The sequence below is a fragment of the Stenella coeruleoalba genome (genome assembly GCF_951394435.1).
Source record: "Stenella coeruleoalba genome assembly, chromosome: 5".
In the NCBI taxonomy this organism is placed as follows: Eukaryota; Metazoa; Chordata; class Mammalia; order Artiodactyla; family Delphinidae; genus Stenella; species Stenella coeruleoalba.
The window spans coordinates 62405949-62429190 of NC_137150.1; the positions used below are offsets into that span (position 1 = coordinate 62405949).

Here is a 23242-nt window from a genome sequence, read left to right on the forward strand (position 1 = left end):
GTGCATCATGGTCATGCCATGCATTCCAAACCCTTGTCCCTCAAGCTGGAATCTTCAGCTCGGCCCCTGTGGATCTAGATCTGTTATTTATTGGACATTTACTCTCTGCCAAACAATTAGTAATACATATGGTTAAGGGCATGGGCTCTGAAAACAGGTTTAAATCCAGACTCCTCCACCTACAGCTCTGAGTGTGGGCAAGTTACAACCTATCTATGCTTCAGTTTCTTCCTCTGTAAAATGAACATAATAAAAGTTACCTAAGGTTATGGTGAGAATTAGATGAATTAAATACACATAAACTGCTTAAATGAGTGTGCACTAATTAATGTTACCTCTTATTTTCATGTGCTTTATCTCACTTAACTTCACACTGACCCTAGCAGGTAGAAATTATCTTAACTTTGCAGTAAGGAGCCTGCTATACAGATATAAATTGAGGTCTGTTTGATGCTAAAATCATGTTTTTAACCACTGTGCTACAGAGCCAGAGAGACAGATGCTATTTGTGGACATTTTTCAGGCTTTTAAAATTTGGTAATTCCATGAACAAGAAGACAGTGAACAACTTTGGTCTCCAGTGCAAGTGTGGAGAGAAAGTGAGAGCATCATTCTGTGTAGAAAGAAGAGCCATCCTTAGCCCTGATCGCACTAAAGTCAGGAAAGCAGGGCTTCAGCACTCACTGCTGTGTGACATCCTCCCCACACCCTCCCCTGGTCTTATTTCTCTCATCTGTAGATGAGGGGTTGCACTGGCCATCTCCAAGAGACTTTTGGCTCTCTTGCAGTTTCCCAGCAAAGCCAGGGTATTATCTGCTGAAGGCCAGCACCATCTGGCGGCCGTGGGCCATAACCCAAGCCCATTCTTCCCACTGCCACCCGGTGGCCACTAATGCCAAGATAAGTTTGCATGGCATTTTGAATTAAAACACAAAAAACAAAAAACTCTGATACACTCATACACGTTATCTTTATAACAACCTGATAAGATAGGTAGGGCAGGTGTTTGTACTCCCTTTTACCAACAAGAAACTGGTGTGCAAAGAGGTTAGGTGAAAGGCATGGAGTCATGGCAAGCTGGTTGGGTGTCAGAGCCTGGTTTAAAAGTTTCTGAGATATTAAGCTACCTCTGAAACAGTTCCAGTAGGTATTATTGAGAACGAACCAAGTACAAGATGCTTCACATTTCATTTAGTCTGATACTGAGTATCAATGATACTCCGTGAAGTTAAATAATTCACTCAGCATAGGGTATAGCAAAGGTAGGATTTGAACTCAGATTCTACAACTCTACCCAAAGATATTTCTCCTCCTTGCCCTCAATGCCTGGGGCTGGCACACAGAACAACCAAGTCTTCTACTCTCCAGAATCCGGTAATTCCTCTTCAGAACTGAGTCCCTAAGTTTTAGCTGGGCTGACAGTCACCCAGAATAGAGACTAGATTACCCAGCCTCCCTTGCAGCTAGATGTGGGCAGAACTGATGTAGTCAATTTTAAGAAAGAGTCTCTGAAGGGAGTGGGCATAACCTTCTTTGCTGGCAGTTTCTAAAGTGGCTGCCAGTGATCCCACTTCCTGGAAGTCACACTCTTGTGTAATTCTCTCCCCTTCGGTGTGGGCTGGAGCTAGTGCTTCTAACAAATAGACTGTAGCAAAAAATGATGGGAAGTCACTTCCAAGATCAGCTTACAAAAGACCGTGACTTCTGTCTTGCTCACATTCTTGATGTCTCTTCTTGCCTGCTCGGATGAAACAAGTTGCCATGTTGTGGGTGGCCTTTTGGAGAAGCCCATGTGACAAGGAACTAAGGCCCTTGGTCCAACGGCCTGCAGGGAAGCAAATCCTGCCAATAACCATGTGAGTGAGCTTGGAAGCAGATCCTTCCCAATTTGAGGCTTGAGATGTCACAGCCTGAGCCAACACCTTGGTGGCAGACTTGTGACAGACCCTGGGCCAAATGGCCTGGCTAAGCCATGCCTGGATTCCTGAAACTGTTAGATAATATATGTTGCTGTTTTAGGCCTCTAATTTTTGGAGTAGTTACACAAACAATAAATAGCTTACATACCTTCTTCCTTCCTTTTCTCTTCCTTGCTAGTTGGAAGGTGGATGTGATGGTTGGAGCAGACTACTTGGACCAGGAGATAGACTTGGGAATTGAGGCCCCCCCCGCCCCCACCCCGCCATAGAGGAAAAATGAGAAAGAAGGAGTCTGGGGCCTGACACAGTGGAACATTACTATTGTTTTGAATTTTCTTTCATTTTCAGCAGAACCCAACGCTTCCCTTTCTGTGTTACAGAGGTATGTGTCATTTTGTGTAAGCAAGGCTATCCCCAGGCAAAATGGTGAAATAGGTGAAATTTGCATTTGATGCCCTCGTTGTTTCTGCATCTTCTCTGCTTTTTTTTTTTTTTTTTTTTTTTGCGGTACACGGGCCTCTCACTGTTGTGGCCTCTCCTATTGGGGAGCACAGGCTCCGGACCCGCAGGCTCAGCGGCCATGGCTCCCAGGCCCAGCCGCTCCGCGGCATGTGGGATCTTCCCGGACCGGGGCACGAACCCGTGTCCCCTGAATCGGCAGGCGGACTCTCAAACATTGCGCCACCAGGGGAGCCCATCTGCTCTTTTCTTGCTCTTTCCCTTGTCTGATACCCAGTCCAAGTCTTCAGGGACTGCTTAGTGTCCCCTTTATACGCCAGATCCCAACTCCCAACCTCCCTCTCCACCCTCTTTTTGCTATTAAGTTCCGGCAGGGCTCCCATGATGCCACTTCTCCCTTCAAAAGACTGATAAATGCGTGCTTATTTGCTTGCAGGAGTATAGGAGGAGTGGCAGGGGTGGGGCTGGAAGACAAAATACTCTAAGTAGATTTCAAATGATGGCATTTCTGGAATCGTGAATTTATCAGAAAGATATTTTTAAATAGTGAGATCTTTCTCTCAACCAAGTGCACATGGGCTGCTCTGTACTCTAGGGCTGAAGGGAAAGAGAATGTGCGAAGGCACTAGGATGAATGGGTGAATGAAAAGTGAAAGGCAAACTTTTGTCAAGAATACAAAATGGTAGAGAATATAGATCTTATTTCCTTGATGACTTCGGGGAGCAATTTATGATTCCTGAGTCCCCTACCAGTCCCCCACCCTCATTCTTTTTTCATTGCCATTCTAGTAATACTTGGATATAAAATTTGATTCTCACTAAAGCTCAGAAGAATTTGGCCTTTTGAGCTCTCATAATTTATTTCTATTATGGGTCTTAATAAATATTGCATTTTTAATTGTTTCTTCCTAGCTAGGGATCAGGGAGTATTGCTCATACCTGTGTTTCTGGCACCAAGCATGGTGCCTGGCACATAGTAGGCACTCAATACATGCTTGTGTATGCATAAGGGGGGGCTCTTTATTTCTTGGGAAGCATCCTCAGGTCAGTGTATGTGATACCCCACCACACACAAATATAAACTGTTATTGCAGAATTCATTCATTTATTTAATAAAAAATTATGGAGCTCTTACCATATGCCAAGTACTGTTCTAGATGTTAAGGATAAAAACATAAATGAAACAGATGAAAATCTCCACTCTCATGGTGCTTATGTACTAGTGGGGAAGGCAGAAACTTAAGAGATAAATAAAATATACAGCATTTTGGAGGATGGTAAGTACTATGGAAGACAATAAAGTCTGAAAGGGTGGTGAGTGAGTCCTGGGGGAAAGAGGGGTGGTCTGTGGGAGAGTCACATGTGCTTCCCAGATATCCTGAGTATTCCCCTACACTTCCTGGCTTCCATTGTGGTAAAGCAGGGCCAGGTGGCTGCTGTTGGCCAATGGACTGAGAGCAGAAGTGGTGCATATTTTCAGGCCAAGGTGGTTTAGAGCTAGTAAGCCTTTCCCATCTTCCTGCCTCAGAGAACTTAGAGGCCATGAGTTCAACAAAGAGTGTCACCAGATGGGAAGAACCTTGGTCCCTGCGTCCTGGATGGAGGAGAGTACTTCACCCCCATCTGCTTTGCATTTGTTGCCCTGACTGACACAGTGGCATTTGAACAAAGTCCCAAAGAAGCTGAGGGAGTGAGCCATGTAGTTACCTTGGGGAAAGAGCATTCCAGGCAGAGGGAACCTGAGAATGACATCTGGACCAGCTTGAGTAACTTACAGATAACCAATTTCACTTCTCTCCAGCTGTCTTGGGTGCTCTGACCCACTAAGAACCCTGTACATCAGGTTCCTTTTTTAAAAAGGAAAAGAGGCCAATTTATTTTGTGATTGTGAACAAAGAAAGAAATGGCACAACTATTCACCTCCTAGTCTCTTTCTCTCATTCTCAGGCCCCAGACATTTTTTCCTTCAGGATAAATGTGGCTTACTCTGGATACAATGTAATAGCAATGTCTGGACCATGCTCTCCATCCCTCCTGCCTTGGGGAAAGCTGGAAGAGTTGTGTTGGGTATCAGGACATCATCCTTCTGCAGCATTCCTTCAGTGGTGCTGCCCTTCTAGCTCCTGGCCGTCGGCCCACCCTCACTGATTCCCACGCCCCAAGGCTCCTACATTGCATGTGGGGCCTTTTTCTCATGGGTTTAATTTCTCTTAAGACCACTTCACAGAGGTTCCATTTTAATTGCTAACTGCTCAATTGCTTTGTCTTACTTAAAAAGACAAGTTTAATAAAGCCCAAAATTCTTCTGTCTAGGTCTTAATGACCTGTGCAAAGTTAACTTTGACAAATGGTACATTTTAAGCCAAAACATACTCTCTGAACCCTAAACATAGTATAGCTTTTGGTGCTCTTTCCAAAGGCAAGCAAATCATAACAATATTCTGTGTAGAAAAATCCAATATATAAGCTGACACCACTTTTACCTTTTTCTTCTTTTTTTAAAATCCCAATGCCTATATTTACATAATGACAAATGAAATTTTAAGAAAACTCTAATACCAATGTTTCTCAAACTTAAATAATGTTCAGGTTCCTTGTAAGGGAAAAAGAGTCTCATGGATCTCTAGAGTTGGCTTAAATTATTTTTTATGATGTTGCATACACATATATGTATATGTGTATATATGTAAACACAAAACTAAGGAAAAGATTCATTTTTATAAATTTTATGCATCTATAAATCCAAAACAAATTTATAAAGTAAATACAAACAGAACTACCAAATGGGGAAATTAAAATTTACAATGTTGACTTAATATAAGGAATGGTGTTTTGCTGAAACCAAATTGCCCCTCACAACATAAATATTTTACTGACTGCAATAGCACAGACCTGTTTAACCACGTACTTTGTGATGACTCAGTTCTCCCACTAACCTTTCTTTGTATGGTACACCACAATATAATTTGGCTATAACTTGGTGTGACCACATCATTTGTTTTTTAAGTCCCTTTGTGTTTTTTTTCTCATACGTCTGCAACAATTCACTTAGTGCTATTTGCCAATCACAAATCCAAACAGAGGCAGTGAAATTGCATTCCCAGAATAACTATAAAGGGTTGATAAATTCATAAAGAGATTCCACCCCACTAGTAATCCAATACAAATTAAAATTAGAGCCACTTCCACTATCAAACTGGCAAAGCTTTTTAAAAGGATAAAATAAATGCTGGTGGGTATGTGTGATGGGCACCCTTGAACACTTTTGGCGAGAATGAAAACTGGCCTGAATTTTCTGGAAAGCAATTTGGCAGTAGGTATTCACAGACTTAAGAGTTTTCAAAGCATTTGAATCAGTAATTTCACTTACAGGTTTTTATCCTAGGGGAATAATTTTGAAATGTGGGCAAAGATTTCTGTATAAAGATATTCATGGCCCTGTTCCTGTTAACAGTGAAAAATAGGAACCCTCCTAATGTCCAAAAATAATGACATCAACTATATTATCAACAATTATGTAGGCATTACAAATATTTGTGAACAATTTGAATAACAGTATATAATTTTCAAGATCTAACATTGAGAAATAATGCCATTTGCAGCAACACGTATGGACCTAGAGACTATTATACTAAGCGAGGTAAGTCAGAAAGGGAAAGACAAATACCATATGATATCATTTATATGTATAATCTAAAATATGACACAAATGAACATATCTATGAAACAAAAACAAACTCACAGACACAGAGAACAGACTTGTAGTTGCCGTGGGGAAGGGAAGGATTGGGAGTTTGGGATTAGCAGACTCAAACTACTATATACAGAATGGATAAACAACAAGGTCCTGCTGTATAGCACAGGGAACTATATTCAATATCCTGTGATAAACCATAATGGAAAAGAGTATGAAAAAGAATATATATATAACTGAATCACTTTGCTGTACACCAGAAATTAACACAACATTGTAAATCAACTGTATTTCTATAAAATTTGAAAAAAACCAAAAAGATATAACATTGAGGAAAAAATAAAAAGCAGGGTACAGTACTATATTTTCTATATAGTTCTATTATATAAAAAATATAAATATGCAAAGTAAAAGACCCAACGAAAATAAGTCAAAACCATGAGTGCTTTTTTCCTGAAATGTGGGTAATTTATGCTTTACTTTTTATATTTCCTGATTCTTTCAAGTTTTCAATAATAAGTATACAACAGTTTCATTTTTTTTAATTAATGTAAACAGCCCTATAAAGGACAGCATGTCAGTTGGACCATGCTAAAACACTCCTGACTGTGAGTTGGAATTGCTTCCCTACAACATCTATCCACAGGTCCCAGGTCTACTTTCTAGAGTTACACAGAGTAAGTTTACAACTACAGCAGAGATGTTTCAAGAAGGTCAGTTAGCAACCTTCCCCACCTCCCACCTCCATAACCCAGCTCCCCCCACTTCTGTCAATTTCCTCTCTGCCTAACACTTTCAGCTGTTCTCTGTCAGGGTCTCCGATTTCACCAGCCTGCTTACCTTGCTCCAGACAGGCTCCTGTTTAATAAGTTTCCTCTAACAATGTGATATTCAGAACTAAAGACAGGTCTTCAGAGTTCTAAAGTACAGCTACAGTTATGCCACTCCTCTGCTTAAGAACTTCCAAAGGCTCTTACCAGAAGATCAGACCCACCAGCTTGGCATTAATGCCCTCCTGGATCTGGTTTGAGCCTTTTGTACCTCTAACACACTCTACACCAGTGCTTTCAAGCTATGGGTTGCTATGTATTAGTGTCATGAAATCAATTTTTTAACCAGCATCAAAAAAAAAAATAGAAAATACCAAGTTGCATTGCACATACTAAAGACAATGTCACAGGGTGTACACACATGCACGCGCACGCGCGCGCGCGCGCGCACACACACACACACACACACACACACACACACACACACTAGGTTACAAGGTCATAGCTGAAATGTATTTCTTACTGTGAGTGATGATCAAAAAATTTGAAAGCCACTGCCCATGTCAGAGCCACATCAGGCCAGCAGCTTGTCTCCAATCTTGCTTTGTAATGCCTTTAATCCCACTGTTCCCTCAGCTAGGAATTCTCCCTGCTCTCTGCCTACTGAAATCCTTCAGCGTCCTAATAAGACAGCACATCCTCCCTGAAGTGTTCCCCATTTTCCCTCATGTGTGATCCTGAAATGATGATCTCATACCTTTCTTATAGCACTCAAAACAGCCTGCCTTGCACTGTAGTTTTGTCTGTACACTGAGTTCTTAGAGTACCTGGAGGGCAGGGCTGTGTCTTACCCACCTTTGGGTCCTTCAAAGACCCAGAAGTATAGTGAACCGGATTGATGCTCAATAAATGTCTCCCCAACTGAATATTTTCTCTATCTCCTTCCAGGAACATTTTCTGGTGTGCTTCCTCCTTCTATTTTCTTGACCATAGGCCCCAGTAGGCATAAGATCTGTGTCCTGGGGCCCACGTTATCTACAGTGGTGCCTCTAAAAACCAGTCTGTCCTGAAAGTGTTCATCTTTCTTGAGGAGGAATAAGAGAAATAAACATAGTTCTATCCATTTTAAAGATCTCTCCTTTATTTGAGAGCGTATCTCTCCTATACTTTTGCTGTTAAGATGTATTTTTATGGAGCAATGTTGACGGTAAATTAGAAAATAATAGTTGATTTCTAGTGTGTGTGTGCTAATTGTCTTTATTTGGCAAAATAAAAAGCTGGTAATTCTATATTCGTATTTAAAAAGATTAAAATTAAAAATTACTGGTTGGGAATCAACTACCCTTTCTGGGCTGGCTGAAGATAGGTTCACTTTCTTAAATGCTAGATAAATTCACTGACATAGGGCTGGAGGAGGGTTTCTCTTCTCATCTAACGGACTACTATTTATTGGTCTACTCTCCTCCTCTGACGTTTCCACTCTCCGGTTCCTAACGATGTTAATCACGCCAGAAGTCCCTGGGGTGAGACAGTGTATCTCTGGCCCTTTAAATGGGGGCGTGGTGTAGAGGGGCGGACCGCCCAGGAGAGACCCGGGTGAGAAGAGGAAAGCGGAAGCATGGCCACCGGGTAGATACTGCGCGTGCGTGGGGCTAGAGCAGGGGGCGGGTCACGCGGGCTTGGGATCCTGGGCTGGAAAGGCTGAGAGCTCAGGTAACGAATCTCCGGAGAGCGGGCCAACGGGGTGGGGGGCTGTACCCGGGGCGGGAGGAGAACGCGTGCCGGGTCCTTGAGCCTCGGCCCTTTCCCCCGCGCGACAGCGGGGCGGCCTTGGAGTGGCTGACCGAGCGGCCCCTGATGGGCTAACAGGACCAGGGCCCACCGTCCGGGCGGGGTTGACTCTGGGGCGGAGGAGAGTGTCCTGTGTTTGGCTTGGAACTTGGGTTAGGCAGTTTCCACTTGTTGGTTCCAAAGAATGTGAAGCTGAGGTGCAGGTGCACCCGCTTCTCCAGATTGTGAGCCTTGGAGGCAGGTAATCACTTCCCTCCCGCAGCGGAACAGGTGTGTAGCCCGCCTTTGGGGTCTGGGGCGCAGGTGTAGGCTCCTCCATCCCTCGAGGCCTGGGATAAGTGTGCTTCCCGAGTGTGAGGCAGAAGCTTAGATGGGATGTCCATCTAAGGATTGGTGCGCACCCTGTGAGGCTCGGTCCAGTTTCTCTCTGCTTGCAACGTGTGCCCCAGAGTGAGGGCAGCAGGGGACACGTGGGTCTCTGATGTTCGAGGCCATTCCTGTGTCCTGGTTAGTTCTCCAAGTGTGGTACTTGGGGAAGGAGTGGTGGGGCAGATGGAAACAGAGCTGCCTAAAATGTTTGGGTGTGTTTCAAAGGAGGAAAGGTGGGATGAAATAGTATCCGTGAGAAAGGTTTCATGGCTACGGGTGGTCAGGAACTGCTGGGGAGCCTTCTCCAAACAGGCATGCCTCCTTCATACCCTGCTAATGTTAGATTGATACTAGAATGGTCAGGAAGGCTGTGTCCTCTACTATACTCCCCGACCCACAGCAAACAAGCCAAACGTGGTCGGTAACTTGTGGTGCCAACTTTACTCCAGATGTCTGCGATTAGGAGATAAATTAAGTATCAGGTGTGTGTTTCAAGTACCTCTAATATAAATGGGGATGGAGGCCCTACATATGTTTGTGTAAGATATGGGTTTGCTCATGGTTAAATTTAAGAAGAGTAGCTATTGAAATCTCTGTCAATAGCTGGTGTGTTCCATAGAATGCAGAATAACGATAAATGGGAGAAAAAATTCTGGTTGAACTATTGGCTTCGTATGTCAAAGAGACATATGTGAGGAAATTTTTTCCAGAGGTCAAGGGAATAGTATGTTGATTATCCTTTATACATTTCCTTTGTACCTGGACCAGCGTCGGCAGATGGATGTTTTCTGTCTTCCAGAATATTGGGACCTCTTGGTGATTTTTCAACTCTTTCCCACCCTTTCATAGACATATCAACCATTGTGACACCAAATGTCAGTTATGTATGTGAATGAAAAGTAAGGCCTTTTGAACTTAAGTATGTTTAACTTTTGTTTATAGTTTTCACAGAGTTTCGATAACATCTTCTCTTAACCTACAGCTTCGGGTGTCATCTGTATATATTTGTAAGAACAAACTGTTCTATTCTTAAGTGAATTTTGAATTAATGTGTGAATTATCTTCATTCTGTATAACAGCCTTTGTGTTATGTCATCCAGGCTTAAGCACCCTAGAGAGAAATCTCCTACCTCCAATATTTATAAGTTTCAGGGAAGGACACTGGTTGGCCAGATTGGATACAAGAATGTCATGTGCTTATTCTTCTGGCCAAGCAGAGAGGGTATTTGATTGGCAGCACCACCAAAATTACATGGTTGAAGTGGAGGAGGAGCGGTCTTCCAAAGGAAAGATGGGTCTGTTTCTGAAGTCGATGAGTAAGGGTGAAACTTGAGCACCCTCAAAAAGTACCTTGAAGATTGAGTACCCGGGGAAGGAGTCATGTTAGAGACTGATCTCTCAGGAAGTTCAGCACGGCCAGTTTTTGCTCGATGTTGGAACAGGTGAAACGGATTGCCGTGTATGAGGCATGCGAGAAGTGAGACTGACCAAAAAGCCAGTGGATACCCACCCCCTCCCCCCATGCATACTCTGAAGCTTGTAGTTATTGAGTGGAGCGGTATGCAGAGTCCCTGGCTCTGTGTGAATCATTTCTTTTCTTCTCTTTCCATTTGCCGTAGATAATGGTTGAATTCCTATAAATTGAATGAACTTATGATACAGTTTCACTGTTTTCCTCTTGGCCTATAGGCTGAATTAATGTAAAAAAACAAAATATTTGAAATTCTGGAGTTTGTGTCATGTCATACATGAGCGAAATGATCATTTAAAAAAATCAATGTTAGGGATTAACAAAAAACTCACTTAGATGCAAAGAGGGGAACTTGCAAGGTGGGAGGCTTTTGTGGGCAGAATGACTAGCCATATCTTATTTTGAATGACCAGAACTGCTGTTTAAGGCTCTGGAAGCCAGTGATGCAGTGTTGCTTGGCCGCTTACCTAGGGAGGGAGGGTGGGGGGGAGGTGGTTAGGTGGATGGATTGGTGGGGTGAATAGCTACTATGTAATTAGGCACTGGGAATACAGTGATGAAAAAAGGCAGATATGGTCTTCATTTTCCTGGAACCTACATTCCAGTTGAGGGAAGGGAATGGAGGTTCAGACATGGAAAAATGATTGCAATGTGGTAAGTGTGATAAAAGGAGAACAATGTTATAGGTGCTTATTAACCAGGAACCTAGTTTAGTTGAGCAGGACAAAAAGAAGCTTTTTTGAGGAAGCAGAGTTTTAGCTGCTATCTGAAGGATGAAGATGATCGTCTGTAGTTGACAGGCCTCATTACATAAAGGTAGAACTCAATTATAACTTGGTTTATTATGGCATAGATTCCTGCATGCTATAAGTCAAATAATATCATCTGAAGCTTAACAATTACAGGTAATAAAACTGGTATATTTAGGCCTTCCCTGGTGGCACAGTGGTTGAGAGTCCGCCTGCTGATGCAGGGCACACGGGTTCGTGCCTCAGTCTGGGAAGATCCCACATGCCACGGAGCGGCTGGGCCCGTGAGCCATGGCCGCTGAGCCTGCGCGTCTGGAGCCTGTGCTCCGCAACGGGAGAGGCCACAACAGTGAGAGGCCCACGTACCGCAACAACAAAAAAACCCAAAAAACAAAAAACTGGTATATTTAATTTGCAACACAGGTGTTATTCTTACATTCCAATTCTTGTGTTGATCAGCAGATATTTATTGAATGTCTGCCTAGCTATGCAAGTCAGTGAGCCCAGTGATGTGGAGTATACAAAAACACCTGGCCCCATTTCTGTTGTGCAGCTGGGGAGAAAAGAAGTAGTCACATGGTAAGTTAACTAATGAATCAATATAAGGAAAGTGCCAAGCTGCTGTTCAAAAGAAGACATGCATTCTGGATTCAGAGGGTGTTTAGGGAAGGAAGGTTCCCAGAAGGAAGGATGGAAAGAAGGGATTTAGATAAATGGAAGGAAAAGGAAAGGGAAGGTGAATTAGTGTGAGCAGACATGGAGGGAAAGTGGTAGCTATTCTTTTTTTTGGGCTGTGCTGTGTCTTCGTTGCTGCGTGCGGGCTTTCTCTAGTTGCCGCGAGTGGGGGCTGCTCTTGGTTGCGGTGCGTGGGCTTCTCATCACGGTGGCTTCTCTTGCGGAGCACGGGCTCTAGGTGCACAGGCTTCAGTAGTTGCGGCACGCGGGTTCTAGAGCGCAGGCTCAGTAGTTGTGTGTGTCCCTTGCATTGGCAGGTGGATTCTCAACCACTGAGCCACCAGGGAAGTCCTCGAAGTTATTCCTGAAGGACTCTGAATACAAATAATAAGTTTAGTCATAAAGGAGCTGTTATTCTGCCTGGAATGGCTTAGAATTTGGAATTTTATCCTGTAGGCATTGGGGAGCTGTTAAAAAAGAGTCCATTTACCAGAGAAAGATAATAGAAAACAAATAGAAGTTAATTCTGTATTATATTTTTCTTCACAAAACAAACCACGAGAAGATAAAACAAAACAAAGAAATGGAAGAAGAGAAATACTTGGATTGGGAGGACCAGAAACAAAGTTGATGTGTAAAATTGCTTTCATATCATGATTTTGTGATATCTTCTGGGGGATATAGTATATTTAAAAAAAGACAAACTTGATTTGATTTCAGTGTAATTTGAAAACTGTCTCATATAACACTTTTGGGAGGAAGAGATTGTCAGTGAATAAATAGGATCCTGGAACTTGAGAACAGTTGGGAATGTCTGCCAAGGTTAAAAAAACTGGTGGAAGAGTTCCTCATTTACCTGGCCTAATATAGGTCACATTCTAACACATTCTTGTTTCAGGGTCTTTAACTTTAGAAGAATTTGGAAATCTTGAGGAACTTTTAAATTTCTTGAAAACCTAAACTGTGTCCAGGCATTATTCTAAGTGCTTTACAGTCATTATATCATTTATTCTTAACAGTAACTCTGCCAAATAGGTAGTTGCATTCCTAAGAGTCAGGACTCGCAATTGTAAGTGACCCCCACCTCCCCTCCCCAACCCCCCGCCGAAAAAAAGAAAAATTGGGAGAGTGTGTTGGCTTATGTAGCCAAAATGCCAGAAAGCTGTGGCTGGAGCTAACATCATAAAACACTGGAACCTGGAGCCTGAATGATAGCAGGACACTCGTTCCTCCTCGTCTCCGCTTCTGTTTATAGATTGCTTTCATTCTTGCTAGAGAATTTGTACCTAGAGTATAAATTCTGTTGATAGAGGCAGATCTCCAGTGACAGATGCATAGTAGATGTTTAGTTGATATGTGTTGAATAAATGACCTCCTTTTCTGCAGAACAGGATGGGGTGGAGGGTGGGGAATATTGCTCAGCCTTATTATGCATTGTTTAAAGAACAGTGGAAATGGCTCTTCCTTACCAGTTCCATTTTAGTGAATCCTGGTGAAGGACCCTGGCTATATTGTGCAATCTCTGTTACCAGGGGCTTTTTGATTGGCAGCCTCTACAAGAACCACATGGTTTGAAGGAGGCTTTCCCAGAACAAGAGGTGATGCTCTGGGCAAACAGCACAAATGGCCACAATATTTCATCTTACAGATGTAGAAATAGAGGGGCTCAGAAAGGGTAGACAAATTGACCAAGGTCATAGATAGGAATTGGTAAACCCCGATTCAAATATGGTTTTAATGGACTCTTTGGTTTATGTTCTTTCCAGTTTGCCGCCACATCACACTAACAGGAGCTCGGTGAAGTGAAGGTTGGAAATGAAGTAGGGTAGCGTGGCAGGATGATGTTATTTTTTCAGAGAATGCTTGATTTCTTGAAACTTCTTCAGTGCAGTATTGGTGTTCACAGATGCTGAGCTGTTCTGAGAACCTTTCATTAACTCCAGATAGAAGATTTAAAAAGAACCAGGAAAAAATTGTTTTCCTTTCTGAGTTATTTTGGGGACACAAATGTGAAGAATGAAACATTTTAGGTTATTGAATCATTTAAAGTTTTTGTTCTTGTTATGTGGTCTTTTCCACTATTTAAAAAAATGTGTAAGAATAAAACTTAACTGTACTCAGGAAACACTGAATGTAAATTTGTGCATGCTTGCAAACATTCCTTGACTAATTGAAATCATTTTTGCTAAGTGGTACAAATAAGAGTGAACTTTATTAAGAAGTAATTTGTCATGAGCCAATTCAGTCTTCTTTGAAGAAGGGCTTGTAAACGCTAATATTGCTCCTGCCTTTGGCTCATTGCAAAAGGAGAAGTACATTTAGTACCCGAGATTGGAAAGATGCTTTCAAATGTTGCCAGTTACAGAGTGCCCTCAGTTATGTCTTCTAGGAATGTAGTTGATAGCATGTGTTTGTAGGACAGAGCGTTAGAGTCTATCTTCTGCAACATGTGAAAGGAATTAGTCTGTTTGGTAATGTACCAAATGTACTAGCTAGAAAAGTTGGTTTCAGCTCTTGAAAAATCAGTCTTCATGAGTCTGCGTGTCTTTCTTATGCATAGTAGATATTCATTTTTTAAAATATGATAAAAAGAAATATTGAAGGAAGTGAAATTCATTTTAAGTGTACTAAAAAAATGACCATAACCAGATAAAATTGTTAATGAGTTTTGGGCATGTTATTTTATTTTTTAACTTATTATTATTTTTTTTAAATGTTCCTTAAACTCACCAGCATACAAATGTGAGCAGGCACTCTTCCCACACTCAGATTGTATCATGAGTGCATGTTTTTTTTTTTAAATAAATTTATTTATTTTAGGCTGTGTTGGGCCTTCGTTGCACATGGGCTTTCTCTAGTTGTGGCGAGCGGGGGCTACTCTTCATTGCAGTGCACGTGCTTCTCATTGTGGTGGCTTCTCTTGTTGTGAAGCACAGGCCCAGAGCTCATGGGCTTCAGCAGTTGTGGTGCATGGGCTCAGTAGTTGTGGCTCGTGGGCTCTAGAGCACAGGCTCAGTAGTTGTGGTGCATGGGCTTAGTTGCTCTGCAGCATGTGGGATCTTCCTGGACCAGGGCTCGAACCCGTGTCCCCTGCATTGGCAGGCGGATTCTTAACCTCTGCGCCACCAGGGAAGTCCCTGGGCATGTTATTTTAAAAAGAACAATAACAACAACTAATTCTCAACTCCCTTTAAAAAAATTAATTCTTTCTGTGGCTCGGAGGTTCTCAGCCTTTTTTTCTGCCTTCACTTCAGTAAGGAATAAGAGTAAGAGAAGTTCGTTTGGTGGGGAAGTTTGGTGGTGGTGGTGATTATGCCCTCTGTGGGCAGTATGTAGTTTGAAAAAGCTTTCTACTGAGAATTACTGCTAGTTGTTGGGTACTGTGGAAAACACCTAGTCTAGAAAACAAAATGACCTTTGTTTTTATTATCATCATTACTATGGCATTGTTTCTATTTTCATATGTTTGCTTCTTTATTCTAAACAGGAAGAGCTAAGTGATGGACTTTTTAAAGTTTGGTTACTTGTAGCCTAATTATAACACAAACTAAAAACATTTAAGGGCAAATGTAATTGTTAAACTTATAATTTTTTTCCCCAAAAATATTTTTAGTTTTCTAGAAATTTTGCAGACAGCTGTTTTCTACACAGCTTTTAAAGTAAACCAGATTATCTGTTTCTTTTTGATATGGTATTATATCATTTAGAGCTGTGAAAAATACCAAAAAATTGCATACATTTCTTTAGTATTTCAGTTTTCCCTGAAAATGTCTGTCTTTAACTAGCCTTCTTTCTAGAACTCTCTAGTCAGCTGTGGAATTTTTTTTTGGCGGTACGCGGGCCTCCCACTGTCGTGGCCTCTTCCGTTGCGGAGCACAGGCTCCGGACACGCAGGCTCAGCGGCCATGGCTCACGGGCCCAGCCGCTTCGTGGCATGTGGGATCTTCCTGGACCGGGGCACGAACCTGTGTCCCCTGCATTGGCAGGAGGACTCTCAACCACTGCGCCACCAGGGAAGCCCTGTGGAATTATTTTATCCTGGCATCATTGTTGTCTCCCCAATAGATCCGAACCTTTAGATTTGCTAGTGTCCTGTTAAGTGGCTAGCTATCCATTCTGTGCCCTCTGTGTCTGCACTAAGTTCCCTTAGAGGTCTATGGCCCTGTATGGATGACAGTGACAAAACTGGACTATATGCTTATCTTCAAGGAGAACTGGAGATATGCTCAGGTTTGGGAGTGTGAAGAAGGGGTTAATTGCAGCTTTTGGCACCAGTTACCCTCTTGTTCTTAGGTACATAAATCTAGTTGGTACCAGGTCTAGTGGCTGAGCTTGCCCCAAGTCTGTCACTATCACCAGACTTAGGATTTCGGGTGGAGGACCACTTCCTAGACTCCTGAGTCAGATGTTCCTCCTTTGGGCTGCCATAGAAACCCTCCCTGCATATCATAACCCATACCCTAGGATTGATTTCTGTTTGCCTGTAGTCAGATGATTGAGTGAAGAATCAGTTTCCACAGAAGTCTGACCCAGTAAGTCTTTGGAATGTCCAGTTGAGGAAATCTAAATGATAAATATTTTTTCTTTTTTGAAAAGAGATCATCATTCAGTTCATCATGATCTAAGCCCAAAAAACAGAACAAAACAAACAAAAACTTGCTTGGATTGACCGAATACAGTTATTAAAAGTAAACATGGACAATGAACCAGACCATGAAAATGTGGAACAGAGCCTCTGTGCCAAGACTACTGATGAAGAACTGAATAAGTCTCTCAATCTGGAGGCTTCACTTTCAAAATTCTCCTACATAGATCTGGACAAGGAACTGGAGTTCAAAAATGATCTGGTAAAAATTCAGCTTTTGTCAGGTTTGAGGTTTAACCAAAATGTTGGTTAGAGTGTACTTTATGATCCAAAGACTCTAAATATATCATATTTTGCATAGATTAATAGGCATCTCTATACAGTTTTATGCAGTAATATTACTCTTCATTTGTATAGCTCATTACAGTTTATGAAACACTTTAATACATCTTCTCATTTGAGCTTCACAAGCCTGATACTCCATTTTGTGGGGGAAGAAACTGAAGTGCAGCTATGTTGAATGATGTCTCAATATCATAGCGCTAGTGGTAGGTTTAGAATTCTTGTGCAGTGATTTTTTTCCTCATTGATTTGATATTAATAGGTTTTTGTGGCCATGAGACTATTTAATGACAAGTTGTTTGACCTAATCATCCACCACCATAATTTATGAAATACTGAGAAACGCAGTGTCAGTCCTTTGTGTATTGCTTATGGCTTATGTCTAAACTTAGAAAATTAGGGCTTGTCGTAAGAAATGCTGTTTTGTTTAAGAAAGCAGATGCCAAAGCCCTTCAACAGAAGCTTTCTGGAAAGGGCTGTCAGGATGGTGGCATCAGTGCATATTTGTGCTTGATAATCACTGAATATGCGGATAGTCTGTAGTCTTTTGACCTGACCCTTTGTATCATAGATTATTGAGTTGGCTGTCTGTGTGAAGAATTTGGTGGTATGTTTGTCTCTTAATTGATAATGGTTCTAATCAATTAAAACGCCCTCACAGTTATAAGAGGGAAAGCATTATTATGTGAGCATTAATTTCTTTTCTCTGTTTAGATTGATGATAAGGAGTTTGATATTCCTCAAGTTGATACTCCTCCAACACTGGAAAGCATACTAAATGAAGTAAGTATATACTAATGATTGCTATCATTTTATGGCATTGATTTGAATACTTCTGGGTTATAGTGTATGTCTCTAGACCTGCATTGTCGAATATGGGAGCCAATAGTCACATGTGACAATTTAAATTGATTACAGTTAAATAAAAATTAAAACTTCATTTACTCAGTTATACAGGGCACACTTCAAGTGCTCAGTTGTCACATGTGGCTAGTGGCTACTGTAGTGAACAGCATAGATACAAAATATTTCCATTATTGCAAAAAGTTCTGTTGGACATGCTGATCTAGGTTGTGAGCTTCTCAAGGGCAGAAGCTATGTCTTGTTCATCTCTGTGCCCAGTACAATGCCTCATACTTGGTAGATTAAAGAAATGTTTTAGTAAGTGAGTTGAAATACTAAATTCATGACACTTTTGAGATTTGTGTTATGTTTTGATAATGTTATCTCTACCAGTGATATTCAAATAGCTCGTCCTCTGATACAAAAGAGCATCTGCAGCCTTGTAATGCACTTCATCACTGTTCTGTATAAAGAAAACGAAGCCTCCATAGTTTATCTTGTGAATACCATCTCTATTAAAAAGGTTTGTAGAGTTATGAAATGATGTTCCTTTCTGAATTAGCAGATCATAAAGGCTTTATAAAGGAACTCTGTGGAAGTACATGTTGGTGAAGTGTGCCAGTTTTTTTGTACCCTGCATCTGCTGACAGTTCTTCAGCTCAGTCTTCTTGATCTTTAAAAACTTGCTTAAGACTCCCATTGGAGGCTTTAGCTTCTAATTTGAGAAAGATTTTTTTTTTTTTGCAGTACGTGGGCCTCTCACTGGGCCTCTCACTGTTGTGGCCTCTCTCGTTGCGGAGCACAGGCTCCGGACGTGCAGGCTCAGCAGCCATGGCTCACGGGTCTAGCCGCTCCGCGGCATGTGGGATCTTCCCAGACCATGGCACGAACCCGTGTCCCCTGCATCGGCAGGCGGACTCTTAACCACTGCGCCACGAGGGAAGCCCTCAGAAAGATTTTTAAAATCTATTTCAGATACATAGTTGTGTTTTCCAAAAGATAATGATGCAAAGCTTCCTCAATAGAAATGCCCACTGACCCCATACATCTGAGTGGGTTGGGCCCTGGTCTTTATTACTTCTTTATCTATACTTGCAAACTACCTTCTCAGTGAATTGTATCTTTTATTTCTTTTTTTGAAAATATCAGCTTGATGTCGCTGTTTCTTTGAATGTATTTTAACTTCAGAAATGTTATGTATGATCTGTGTTAATAAGACTTAAGCGTTTTTAATTTTGACAAAGAAGTCTTTGGTCAATGAAAGAATATCCTGTTACAGTGATGGTTATTTATTGCTTCCTAATATAGAGGAAATCTTTCATTTAGCAATGAAGAGATTAATTATAGTCAGTTTTGATAACATGGTCTTAATCACATATTATTTCAGTTACTAAGTGAAGAATAAAAATAATCTTAGAGGACTGTGTACAAAGCCCTATTTGTACATCTTTATATAATAATGGCAAAGAAAATAATGCTCATGAATGAGACTGTAGTTCATAATGAAGGAAAACTGTCTTTGCAATATTTACTTATCTACTAGTAACAGCAAGTATAGTCATTAGTGGTTTACTGAGAGGATAATACTGTTATCATCCTCAACAGTAATTTGGGTGCCTTGTGTATTTGGGTCATAGTGTTAGATGCTGGGATTATAAAGTGCTGCATGACAGTCTCTGACTTTGAGAGAGAAATAGGACTGGAAATTGGCCAGCTTTCATACCACCAGGGAGCGAGGCAAGGGAATAAGTAAAAGTAAAAATAATTTGAGTTGTAGAATGTTATGAAGAGAAAAAGGAGGAAGAAGTATGAAAGAAAATGATTTTAAGAAAGAAAAAAAAGACAGAAGTAGAAAGTGTAAATAAATAAGCACTTACTTCAGGATACGTGGGTGCATATATTCTATGAAGCTCATTAATAGCAACCTGACGAGGTGCTGGGAAGAAGTGTACATCCAAGATATTTTACAGAAAGAGATGACTGAGACATCCTAAATCTCAGAATTTAGGGCATGAAATAATGTTACTAGGCCATGTCATCCTTTGAAACTATGCTACTTCTGAGGTTTTTAATTTTGAAATTTTGTTCTCTAATCCTAACAATCCTCCCCCTACCCCCACGTTCTCTTACCTCCATTAAACGTGCTCTTTGACCTCTTCAGGACCAAGTCTCTTGATCCTTCTTAGTCTCCCAGTGTCTGAGAGTAGCCCTGGCTTCACTTCAGTTCTACTGTTGGATTGTGCAGCCAGAAATTTCTTTTGAACTTTTAATTGAGGTACAACATACATATAGAAAAAGTGCACAGGTCGTAAGTGTACTGCTTGGTGAATTTTCACAAACAGAATGCTCTGTGTAACCAGAGTCCAGATGAAGAAATGAAACATTACTAGCACCCCAGAAGCTCCTCTTGTGCTCCTTCAGTACCCAACCAGGATAATCACTATCCTGACTTCTACCGGCATTGACTGCCTTGGCTGCTTTGAACTTCATATAAATGGAATTATACAGTATGTGCTTTTGTGCATCTGACTTACTTCCCTCGATATTGTGTTTTTAGATTTATTCATATTTTTGCTGCATGCAATTGTTCATCCATTCCCATTGTTGTATAAAATTCTTTGTTATATACCATTATTTACTCATTCAACTGTTTATGGGCAGTTTTATAATATCTGGTTTCTGGCTGCTATGAAGAGTGCTGCTGTGAATATCCTTATTCATATCTTTAGATACATACACACATGTGTACACATACATACACACGCACTCACACACACATTTCTGCTGGGTATGTACCTAAGAGTAGAATTGCTAGGTCACCAGGTATGGGCATGTTCAGCTTTGGTTGATACTGCCACAGGTTCCTCAAAGTGGTTGTGATAATATATACTTCCTACAGCGATATATGGAAGTTCTGGTTACCATATCCTCATCAACTTCTGAATTTTTCTCTCTTTTTCACTTTAGCCATTCATACTTGTAGGTGTGTAGTGATATCACATCATAGTTTTAATCTGAATTTCCCTGAAGACTGATGAAATTTGGGTACCTTCGTATGTTCTGGCCATTTGGATATCTCTTTTGTGAATTGCTTTTTCATGTCTTTCGCCCACTTTTCTATTCAATTGATTTTTAAAAAACTTATTTATAAGAGTTCTTTATATTTGATGGATATAAGTTTTTAATAGATATATGTATTGCAAATATCTTCTTCCATTCTGTGGGTTACTTTTTCACTCTCAATGGTTTCTTTTGATGAGCAGATGTTCTTAGTAGTAGTTCAGCTTATTAAATTTTTCCATTATGATTAGTTTTTTGGTGCGTCCAGTTGAAGAAAATTTTGCAGATTCCAAAGTCATGATGATGCTATCTTATTTTGTTTTAAAATCTTCATTGTTCTGCCTTTCACATTAGATCTGCAATTAATCTGAAATTTTTGTGTGTGATGGGGTGCGGTATGAGGCAGCAGCACTTACTGAGCACCATTCTTTTCTGCGGTGTCACTTCTGTTTTAAATCAGGTGATCATATATGTGTTGGTGTGATTTCATGGGTCTTTCTATACTTGCCCCAATAGCACACTCTGATGTCTGAACCTTTATAATAGGTCTTGATATCTAACAGTTTCAAATCTTCCAGCTTTGTTGTTGTTCTTCAAGATTGCCTTGCTTATTCTTGGTCTTTTTCATTTCCACGTAAGTTTGAGAATCACTTTACTAGTTTACACACACACACACATACACCCCAGCTGAAGTTTGATAGGCTTATGTAGATTTTGCACATCAATTTGTGAGAATTGATAGCTCTACTGTGTAGCTAGTAATTTTAAATTCAGCCTTATTGATACCCTCAATTCTCTTCCTCATTTCCCGCCCCCCCCCCCCCCCCCCCGCTTATCCTGTAAGCCTCAACCCTGGCTTAATTTAGCTAATCTGTTTTCCTTAATTATGTCTCTGGCTGCTTAAGAAAATCAGATAAGATCCTGATTGATTCTCTTGCTTAAGACCTTGGTGCTGCAGTTCTTATTTATAAATTGTTTCTGTTACCTTTCCTTATGGCAGTCCTTCCATTCTTGTACAGCTCTCAGGTAACACAGTAGCTCCTTGCTAACCCTCATCCTGTTCTTAGCAATCTTGTGTGTGGAGATATCTGAAAAACAGTCAGAAATATGGCCTAAACTGCGAGAGAAATGTTGGTACTAAAGATACATTAGCATGACATTAGCATGGAGTCATTAGCGTGACATCATACTTGAAACTATAAGTATGGATTAGCTTGTTCATGTAGGAAGTGTGTGAAGTAGGAGGAGACAAGAATATAATCCTGGGGAACAACACCACTTAAAGGTTGGGCTGAGGACAAGTAGAGAACATGACTGATAGAAGAGGCCACATAAGTTGGAGGAGTAGCAAAGAGATGTATTGGAAACCAAGGGAAGAGAAAGTTTCAAGAAGTGGGGCATGGCCAGTAGTGTTAAGTGATGCGTACAGGACAAGAGCATGCTAACGGAAAATAGGCTGGTGGATTTGACTAGTAACTTCAGCAAGAGTAGTAGTCAGTAGCTGGTAATGGGTGGAGAAAGTGGAGGTAATGAGTATGGACTGCTCTGCTCTCTTAAGAATATGAATGGAAATGATAAGGCAGAAGGTAGTCCAGCTGAAAGAGGAGGTAAGATCAGAACTTTTTTCTTTAATGTCTGTTGCCCAGAATCAGCTTGTTCAAAGCTAAACTCATTCTGCTTTATCTGCTATTCTTTTTGCTTTCTTATCTCAGTTAGTAGTATCAGCTAGTTGCTCAAGCTGGAAACCTTGGAATCTTCTTTGACTTCTTTCTTAACCCCCCCAACCCCTCAAAACACACTGTTTAAATGGTAACCAGGAATTTTGGATTTTACTTCAGTAATGTCTCTTTCCTTATTCCTTCTCTTGACCCCTTCTGCTGCATTCCTAGACTGAACTCTCCTGTCTTTCCTTGACATTGCAATAGCCATCTTGCTGGTTCTTATTAGTCTCCCTGCCTGTCTCCCCCTCTACCCTCATCCATCTTCATACTGCCCCATTTATCTTTCTAAAGCATGGTTCCCATCATGTGTACATTTTTTAAAGATCTCAGTTGCCTTCCCACTGCCTACTATATATAGTACATTAATTTATTAAGTAAATGAGTACTGATTATGTGTTAGGCATCGTACTAGGCACTAGGGTTACAGTGGTGGACAAATAGGGCCCTCCTATCACCTAGCTTAATGGAATATAAGACTTTTACAATTTGGATCCCAGCTTATCTTTCTAGGATCACCTCCAACTCCTACTCAAATACTCCATTCATTTTAGACTACTTCCTTTTTCATGGGCAAAATTCCGATTATGAAATCACTGTGTTTGCACATGCTGTTTCCAACCCAGAATGCCTTTCTTCTGTCTGCTTGTCATATTTCTTAAGGTAAACTATCTATAGTCAGGTGGTATTTATTTTCTTCAATTAGCCATTGGCTGTTAGTTAACTAGTAAAGCATCTATACACGTTAGAATTTTAAGAAATATTTGGCAACTAACAATAATATGCATAACTGCTCC

The 23242-nt window shown here is 41.0% G+C and overlaps 1 protein-coding gene across 5 annotated transcripts in view; it reads left to right on the plus strand.

The window, feature by feature from the left end:
• Window positions 1-8451: 8451 nt before the first annotated feature.
• VPS8 (VPS8 subunit of CORVET complex) overlaps window positions 8452-23242 on the plus strand; it is a 315789-nt gene continuing 300998 nt past the window's right edge. For 2 of the 5 annotated variants that reach the window (XM_079921325.1, XM_079921329.1), the window contains exons 1-3: window positions 8481-8555; window positions 16494-16744; window positions 17539-17607. In XM_079921325.1, coding sequence (XP_079777451.1) covers window positions 16592-16744; window positions 17539-17607 — 222 coding nt within the window. In that variant the 5' untranslated portion in view covers window positions 8481-8555; window positions 16494-16591. The other 3 variants (XM_079921327.1, XM_079921326.1, XM_079921328.1) reach the window with 3 other exon arrangements.